This window comes from Balaenoptera musculus, chromosome 2 (genome assembly GCF_009873245.2).
Source record: "Balaenoptera musculus isolate JJ_BM4_2016_0621 chromosome 2, mBalMus1.pri.v3, whole genome shotgun sequence".
NCBI lineage: Eukaryota > Metazoa > Chordata > Mammalia > Artiodactyla > Balaenopteridae > Balaenoptera > Balaenoptera musculus.
This window is the reverse complement of record NC_045786.1, coordinates 158163011-158172165: the sequence shown is the minus strand read 5'-3', so window position 1 is coordinate 158172165 and position 9155 is coordinate 158163011. Positions and strand designations below refer to the sequence as shown.

Genomic DNA, 9155 nt, shown 5'->3' with positions numbered 1-9155 from the left:
GAGGTTGCTTTTGTAATTACCAAATACAATTCCGAAATTTTCAATTACTCGGTGTAAATTTGAAAATTTAATTCAATTGAATTCCGATCTTATCAAAGCACTCTCTTTGTTTCATCTATTAAACACCAAGATCATCTAACCTCTTTCTCTCTAGATATCTAATACAGAAATTTGATGCATTATCAAATTTACCAACAGGTATATATGTCTCTTTTGTTCTCTTAGATATTCCATTGAGTTTAATGAGAGAACGTAAAGTTATTACATGGGCTCTGAGACACTGGAACGTGTTAGAAAACAAGTTTATTACACGATCTGTGGGCTTCCTAGCAGCAGAGTCATATTTTTCTCTGAATCCCCGGTAGAACCTAAGAAAGTACTCTGTAAAAAGTAGATGAAAAGTAAACATATTGGATGAAAAACATTTTTAGAAACATGGTGGAGTCGGAAATACACTTGGTTTGGTTAAGACTGTATTTTATTCTTCTATGAAACCTCTGAACTCAGACCAGTGTCCGGGACTTAGTAAAAGTTGTTTCATAAACTCTTGAATGAAAGGTATTCCTTGACTAAGGGTCTGGTCTCCACAGAGTAAAGTCTGTAACTCTTGGCAAAAGTAACCAAGAACACATAGACGTTATTTTGCATAAAATCTCCCAGATGTAATATGAATCACCTGTTACAACCGTCTTTCATAGTTAATTCTCCAACAGAGATTCTGCAAGTCATTAATAGTAGTAACTGAGTGTCATCATTTTATTTCCTGATTCAGTCTCTGTCAAATACACTATTAGTAAAATGGCCAAGAGGGGTTAGAGAAAGGGCTTCTGGACAATCAGGAGATTAATCCCGAATTGAACTTGAGCATATGAATACATACATTTTCATGAGTGCTTATTGAAAGTACGGGTGGATGAGCTATAAACAATTCTGAAGTAGAAAATACCATGAAGATTCTTAAGGAAAAGTGACATTTAAAATGGACAGTGTATATTATGAAATAGGGAAAAAGACTATTCTGATGAGATAACTACATTGGCATTTATCTATATTCTAAACAACACAGATTTCACAAACACAAAATAATATGCTCCATGTATGTGTGTATATTCAAAAGATATTCATAGGAACAAACAATTTAGTCAGGAAATAGAAAAGAATGTGAAGATTTCATATAAACCCCTCACACAAAAAGAGTCAAGTGGCCTTAAAACACAGAAGTTGTCTTCAAGGTAAGAGAAAATGAAAAACCCTACTACCTCCTTCATTCCATCCATGGTCCTGCATCAGGAAGTGCCCCTCATTTCTCTTTGACATGAACCAAGCAAGGATGGGTAGTATCCCAATGAACTTACTCAGATAAACACAATGTGGTTTCTTTTTAAAATAAGCCTTTACTGAGTATATCAACAAGGTACTGTATAGTGTAGAGTGAAGTTTGTAGTTAACAAAGTGTGCGACACAGTGGGTCTCAGGGGATGTGTGATGCAGAATCTTCCAGCCCCTTGCAGTCCCTTGTCAGCGAGAACACACTACACAGAAACCAGAAGCAAATCAACATACGGCTCAAACAATAACAAATCATCAGGATTAACTTTCAGCGAATATATACTGTTCCCACGAGGGACACACAGTGGCGACGCCTTCAACTTGCCTCAGAAAGGTTAAAAATCTTACATCCCATGGATGTCTTTACGGATACGCCTGTGTGTGGTGTGTGTGTGTACACAAGTGTGTGTTTTATACTAGTTAAAAAATGTCTGTTGTGATGGCCTTGCTTTGTGCTCTTCTGGTGGGTGTGCTGCTAGAAAAAGAAAAAAACTTAAACTATAGCAAAAAGAATGCGATTTTTTTGTTGTAACAGTATCCTCAGAATAACAGTGTAACAGTACATGTTATAACAACATGTACAAAACTTTCTCCTCACAGTCAGGGACAAGCATCCCCCATTGTCAGCAATTGTCTTTTGACCCCACTGAAGAAATTAGAGAGGGGTGTAAACTACTGCTTCCTACATTAGTATTTTGACTTAAAAAAAAAAAAAGCAGCAGGCAAGGTTGGACAAAACTAATAATGAAGAGGAGTTTTTTTGGTTTGTTTTATGTATTTATCTCTTTCTCTTTGGGGCTCCATTTTCTGCTCTGCTTTCCCATGAAGTTGGAAAGGTAAGTCATGAGCAAAACTATTCTCCTCATATTCTAAAGTGAAACAATGTCTCCTTGTTATAGGGTAGAGAAAGATGCTAGAAGCTAAGAAGTAATGGAAATCGATCACTTCACTGTTGAAAGTTGTAATGGATTCTGCAAGTGAGGTTAGCTGACCAAGCTATCTGCTCCCTGTGGATGGCAACTGTATCGTCTTGTCTCTGGAATGGATGCTGTGTTCACAACATGGAGAGCTTGTTCTCCTCAGTGAGGAAGGAAGTTCTAACCCCTGTGGAATGACTAGGACAATTATGATCTAGTAGGAAATGGAGCCATGACCTTAGCTATTTCATTCATCCTTTTTACCAGACTGGTCACATTATACTTTTTTTTTTTAATCTCCGGGAGAACGTGTAATATATTTTCAGCAAACATCCAGATAACTAGAAATTGCATGATTTCTCACAGGGTAGAATGTTTTCCACTTCTCACATCAGAAAAATAGGCAGGAGGACACCCTTTGTGTCTCTGCTTTTGATTGTCCCATGCGATAGGTTGTTAATGCATTTGACAGTTTGAGGGAAGCTAAGAGCCTCTTGCTATTCAAATATATCTCCCCAAACAAGTAGGTATTCATGACAACCCTGGGTATGAATAATGGTCAGTAATACCTATGTGCTCATGGCTATGCCTTTTCCTTTTGGAATTTCTTCTGCACAGTGACAGTTACCTAGCTCTGAAAGTGGACACATAGTATCTGAAATCATTCGATTTGGTCAGACAGCATCGAGCTCTTTACAAGCCAGTACGTATGGCTTGGTACCGGCTCATGGTCTTGTCCTGCACCTTAAACTGTGACTCTTGACTAATCTCAAAATGCATAATAATGTATGAGTGCAAGAGAGGTCCAAAATACAGAGTTGATGGATCAGTAAAACATTCTCATAACAAAAACACCATTCAAAGCATCATCCACCACTGATGGTTGTTACAAATTCCATGATGTGCTTTCTATCCTGGTGTAGGTGAGAGCCCCAGGTACACTGTTACAAATGGGAGACTGATCTCAATTTTAACAGTCTTTGTCATGTTGTGCACAAGCTCAGAATTAAGCCTATAACTAGATTCTATCTCTTCAGAAATGTCTTCTAGCAAAGGAACCATTTCAGATCATCCTAATCATTTCACATGACCAGGTCTCCGTCGTAGGACTTAAGCCCCAGATAATTCTGTGAATCCCATAAGACATTATAGAAATCTCTCTAACCTTGGTCTTCTTGGCTCAAAGCAAAAACATTTGCTTCAGCAGCAAAATATCCAGCTGGAGGTTATACACACAATACAAATAAATGAGAATGATTATTTTGTGGATAAAAGGAAAAAAAAAAAAAAAAAAACCTCAAAAATCAAAGTACCATAATTTGAACACATAGTTTTATCTACACAGCCAAGGAGAAAGGGACAGTGGAAGGGAATTATCCAGTTAAATACACAAAACCCCATGTCATGGTCCTGCATTTCAGATGGCTTACTGCTACACTGATCACTTTCACAGATTGTCTTATCCCTTCAGTGTGTGGATCAAGCTTTAAAAAAGCAACAGCCAAAATGAGCTAGCTAATAAACTAAAATGGAAACCAAAGTCACTTTAAAATTAATTCAAATTAATTAGTAGTTAATTTCAGCTCAACTGACTGCACAGTTTCGATTCTTGTGTCTATAACATTATAACTTCAGTTATATTTTCTGCTTATTCTGAGGGACAAGGGAAATTAAAACATATGAGTTGGGGATATATTATTAAAGAAAATAAAGCTCTTACTCTAAAGAAAAACTTGCATAGCATTTTATACCTAAACTCTTACAAAGTAGACACATCACAGTTCTATTTTGTTAAAAGTAAGAGGGATAGAGGAAGAGAAAGAAAATGATTGTGACATTAACTTCATAGGTTCCTAAAATAATGGCCGGTGATCAAGGAAACATGCAACACAGACTGAAATGCCTAAATTTGATTTTAAAAAGAATTTTCCAAGAGTGTATTTTTTAGATAATATATGTATGTGATTGATAGCCCTTCTACAACTAAGGGATGGAAAGAAGTACATTATACATGCTTTCTGAAGATGGACGTTGCTTCAAAAAATATCTAGAATTAAGTCTGGACATCCTTCTCTTCTCTATGCCCTCTGTTCTATGCCCTGCTTTGCCAAGATTAGGGGAACAAGTCTTCCCTCTCAGACTTGATCATTTTTTTCATCTGTTATGCTGTTAATATAAGATTGATTATCCCTCCACAATTCCCAAAGAAGAAGAACATCCACGACTGAAAAGGAATAAATGAAATTTAAAAAATGGAAGAAGGTCAAAGTCAGTTCAAGGCAGAAACTTGGTATTGCTTTTTAAACAAATACGTTATTTCGCCAGCTTTGATGTGTCCTTACAGAATTATTAGCAAGGAGAATTACTATACATTTTAAAGTGTATATGGATATTTTGTGCAACCAAGACTGGCATCCATGATTTTCTTTTGAATTTTGAGCAGAGCGGGAACGACAAATGTTGCCTCTACAGCTAATTACGAAAATATACGTGAGGTGGTTGGAAGACAAGAATTTCCGAGGGGATAAAGGTATTAATTCAAGCTATTTCAACATGATACTAACAAAGTTAGTTGATATAGTATAACAGAACCACTGATCACTTGCTTTTGTCTAAATGGTATCAATAATTTTTACATAACAAGTTTAGTATATTCCAAACATTGATCCCTTGTTGGTCTAAATATCATGTTGACATAGCTGCAGTGAATCTACCCAAATAGTTCTCATTATCAAAAATAATTCCATTCAATATAATTCTTCCCATTATTTTATTAGCCTCTTCTAAAAAAAGTATTCTAGAATATACCTCTGTTGAATGTGATTCAACCTGACATATGATTTGAACAGTAACACTTTTAAAGGGCATTTTCTTGCTGGGACATTCTACCTGCCCCCGAAGATGACTGAAATCAGACTCAGGTCTCTCACTGTTTCACATAGGGCCAGGGAAGCCTGAAGAGTGATTTTCAAGGTCCCAATCAGAAAGCCAACCCCTGGGTTTGACTGTCTTTTCAAATCTTATCTCATTTTCTTGATTCTGCCAGGATGGGTTAACTTATCTCACAGGAACTGACTTCCTCAAGAGATGTTTTCTGCATTTCCTCCTTTGGGTCAAATCAGGGTGACTACCTCCTTTCTTATATTCTAGAAGTTTTCACTTTTCTTCCAGACCAGGAAGTATACAAATAGCGTGAAGATATCTGGGGTCATTTCTGGTTTTATGCCTATTATTTATCCTACCCTGATGAGTCCATTTTAACCTGCCCTTTCATCTGACCACCAATTCTAGGAAAGGAATTTGTTCTGAAGCTTCAACAGCAAAGTGGTGAATTGCATCAGGAGGAAGAATCACTCGTTCTTTTACCTTGGCATTGGGTTCTCATTGTACAACCCTGTACAGTACTTCAGCAACTATTTTTTTTTTTTCTTTAAGATTTAAAAAGCAAAGAGTTACAAAACTGTTTGTAATTAACTTGGAATAGAAAAGATAGCACTTTTTTAAAATCCCATTATATAGTACACCGTATAAATTACAGAGTATTCAAATGCACAAATGCATCTGTGTAACATTTATCAAATGTAATTCGCGTGTCTTTATGTGCACACACGAGTGTGTTCTCGAGAGTCTTACTGTCCGCGTTTGTAATGCTGGACCTCTGGCTGTCACGTATGGCAGTGCTCCAAGTCTGGCACACTGCTGTTGCAGTATCGCATGTTGTTGGGGATATGGCAGTCTGTGTAATTAATGCCCCCATTTGGGGTGTAAATGGGCTGCAGTCTGAAATCTCCTTTAAGGAGCTGATCATTATTTAAGGAGACGATCTGAAAGCTGGTTTCTGTCATCTCCAGGATGGAATTGTCCTTTTTGGTGCCTGCCTCGCAATAGTCATCTTTCCGCCGGCCTCGGTTGTATTTCCACTTCTGGGAGGTGTAGCGCCCCTTTTTGTGCATATGCCAGCAAAAGACACTGAGCAGGACCACGAGCACAAATATCACCGCGCCCCCGATGAGTCCCGCCAGCAGGAAAGGGGAGCCCATGCTGTGGGAAGTCGTCTGCTCGTGGCTGGAAGCCGTGTTGCTGCCGTTGTTCACATAGGAGGCGTGGGTGGTGGCCTCAGAACAAACGGTGTCTTCTACAGCTCGGTAGTTAAATGCATCCAGTGGCACTAAGCAAATCCGATAAGTGGATCTGGGCTCTAAATTGACCAGACTCAGATGCTGCTTCTCACCACTGACAATGCGTTCCTGAACGATGCCCCCCACCAAACTGTGGCCCATTTTCACCCATGTGAGTTTGTACGCCATCACAGTAAAGAGAGAGAGCCAGCTGACTTGAATGGAAGTGTCATTCACAAAATGGATAGAGAGCTGGATCCGTTCAGAAAGAGGCGGGGTCACTCTTTCTCTGCCATCCCAGTCGGGAATCGTGGGGAGTTTCGATGCCATGGGAGTTAGAGGCATATAGCTTCTGCTAGGGGTCGGGACAGAGAGTGTGGGAGGCTGAGTCGTGGGCAAAGCTGAACTTGGGGCTGGGGTGAAGAGAGGCAGGCCGGGGGTCGTGGTGGGACAGGACAACAGATTCATATTCAACTCCCGGACTGCCATCCCCCGGACTTGTTCAGGACCCTGGCACATGAAACCTCGCACGTTGAGAGATGAGGGTATGTGTTTGAGCCATTCCGTGACCCATTTAATACTGCAGTCACAGAACCAAGGATTATTCCGAGCAGTGAGTTGCTTCAGGTTGGAGAGGTTATCGAAGACCCCTTGAGTCAACACGCGCAGCTGGTTGTTGGATATATCCAGCCGTTCCAGCTTCCGGAGATTCGAGAAGGCTGTCAAAGGGATGTGGTTGATCTGGTTGTCCTGCAGATAGAGCCTGATCAGGTGCGTACCTGGGAGATCAGAGGGGGGATGGGAGAGCGAATTCCGGACAATGGAAAATTCCTTGAGCTTGGTGAGGTGGCTGAAGGTGCCCTCGGCGATGCCCTTATTGGTCAGGAGGTTTCCATCCACGATCAGACGCTCCAAGCTCGTGAGGTTCTGAAAGGCCATGTCTGATATGACGGCAATTCGATTCTCATCCACTCTCAGCTCTTGCAGGTCCATGGGAAGCCCCACGGGCACGCTGCTCAGGTGATTCTTGGATAGAAACAACAATTTGAGGCTAATGGCCTCCCGGAAGGCCCCATCTTCCACCCCCACCGTGGATATTGAGTTGTCATCCAGGTGGAGCTCTTCAAGCTTCAAGAGCTGGGCCAGGGCGGCCCGTGAAATGGTCTGAATATTGTTTTCCTGCAGATGGAGAACTCGGACGTTCTTGGGAAGGTTCATGGGGAATTCATCCAGTTGGTTCCCATAAAGGTACACGGTGTGCACAGACTGTACGTTGTGCAGCTCTGCAGGAAACCCAGCATTATTAATTTGGTTGTTGTGGAGGTAGAGTACAGTGACGCCCTCCGGGATCCCAAGAGGCACTGAGGTCAAGCTTCGCTCGTTACAGTAGACAAAGTTCCTGTCGCAGCGACACACGCTAGGGCACGCCAGGAGTTTTGACACTTGTGAGTAGAGCCCCAGGGAAATGAGAAGCCAAGATTTCAGGAAAAAAGCCCCCTGGCTGGGCCCCTGTGTAGTATGTAGGCCCATTTCTGAAGTACAGAAATAAAATACGATGTGGTAGTGAAAAGAAAAAGAAAAAAAAAAAAAAAACAGATAGCAAAACCAAAATGATTGAACGCAGTTCTGTTAAAGTCCAGAACTCCAGCTAGAGGAAAAGTCCCCAAGGCTAAGGTCAAAGAATCTTCCTGTGGTCTCTGGTCTTATCAGCCTATGTTGCCCTCTTTGCTATTGTCCTCCATGTGCAAAAAAATTTCAGTAAGGAGAACTTTCCACCCAGGCAACAAGTGAAGTCAAGTTATCAGCGGTCAAAAGGGGCCCAGCTGGGTAGGCAGAATCCCTTCTTCTGTGGTCGGTCAGGTCAGTGTGGATCAGCCTATGAACTTGGTTAAGTTCAGTCTGCAATCTGTTGTAGGAAAGTAGAGAGAAAAGAGTCAGTTAAGGGTAGTGAGTGGATTAAGTGCTGATCTGACTGTGGCTTTTCAAGAATGCTGTGATTCAATGTTCATTGCAGCACTATTTACAATAGCCAGGACACGGAGGCAACCTAAGTGTCCATTGTCAGATGAATGGATAAAGAAAATGTGGCACATATATACAATGGAATATTACTCAGCCATAAAAAGAAATGAAATTGAGTTATTTGTAGTGAGGTGGATAGACCTAGAGTCTGTCATACAGAGTGAAGTAGGTCAGAAAGAGAAAAACAAATACCGTATGCTAACACATATATATGGAATCTAAAAAAAAAAAAAAAAAAAAAAAAAAATGGTTCTGAAGAACCTAGGGGCAGGACAGGAATAAAGACACAGACGTATAGAATGGACTTGAGGACACAGGGAGGGGGAAGGGTAAGCTAGGACGAAGTGAGAGAGTGGCATGGACATATATACACTACCGAATGTAAAATAGATAGCTAGTGGGAAGCAGCTGCATAGCACAGGGAGATCAGCTCGGTGCTTTGTGACCACCTAGAGGGGTGGGATAGGGAGGGTGGGCGGGAGACTCAAGAGAGAGGGGATATGGGGATGTATGTCTACATATAGCTGATTCACTTTCTTATATAGCAGAAACTAATACAACATTGTAAAGCAATTATACTCCAACAAAGATGTTAAAAAAAAAAAAAATGATCACTGTGATTGGGACTAAATGCCCAGAGGCAGGGAGTTGGCATTAAGTGACATGCTAAATAATAATAATTCAGTTGAAAAGGTATTCAGGAAATGAAAATGATTCAATTATCTTTATCAACAAAACGGAAACCATATTGTTACCTCTCACTATCAAT

At 40.5% G+C, this 9155-nt stretch overlaps 1 protein-coding gene across 2 annotated transcripts in view; it reads right to left on the bottom strand.

Moving 5' to 3' along the window:
- Positions 1 to 326: 326 nt before the first annotated feature.
- FLRT2 (fibronectin leucine rich transmembrane protein 2) overlaps positions 327 to 9155 on the bottom strand; it is a 96326-nt gene continuing 87497 nt past the window's right edge. For both annotated transcript variants that reach the window (XM_036844850.1, XM_036844849.1), the window contains exon 2: positions 327 to 8270. In XM_036844850.1, the coding sequence (XP_036700745.1) occupies positions 5912 to 7894 (1983 nt within the window). In that variant the 5' untranslated portion in view covers positions 7895 to 8270 and the 3' untranslated portion in view covers positions 327 to 5911. The remainder of the gene's footprint in view (positions 8271 to 9155) is intronic.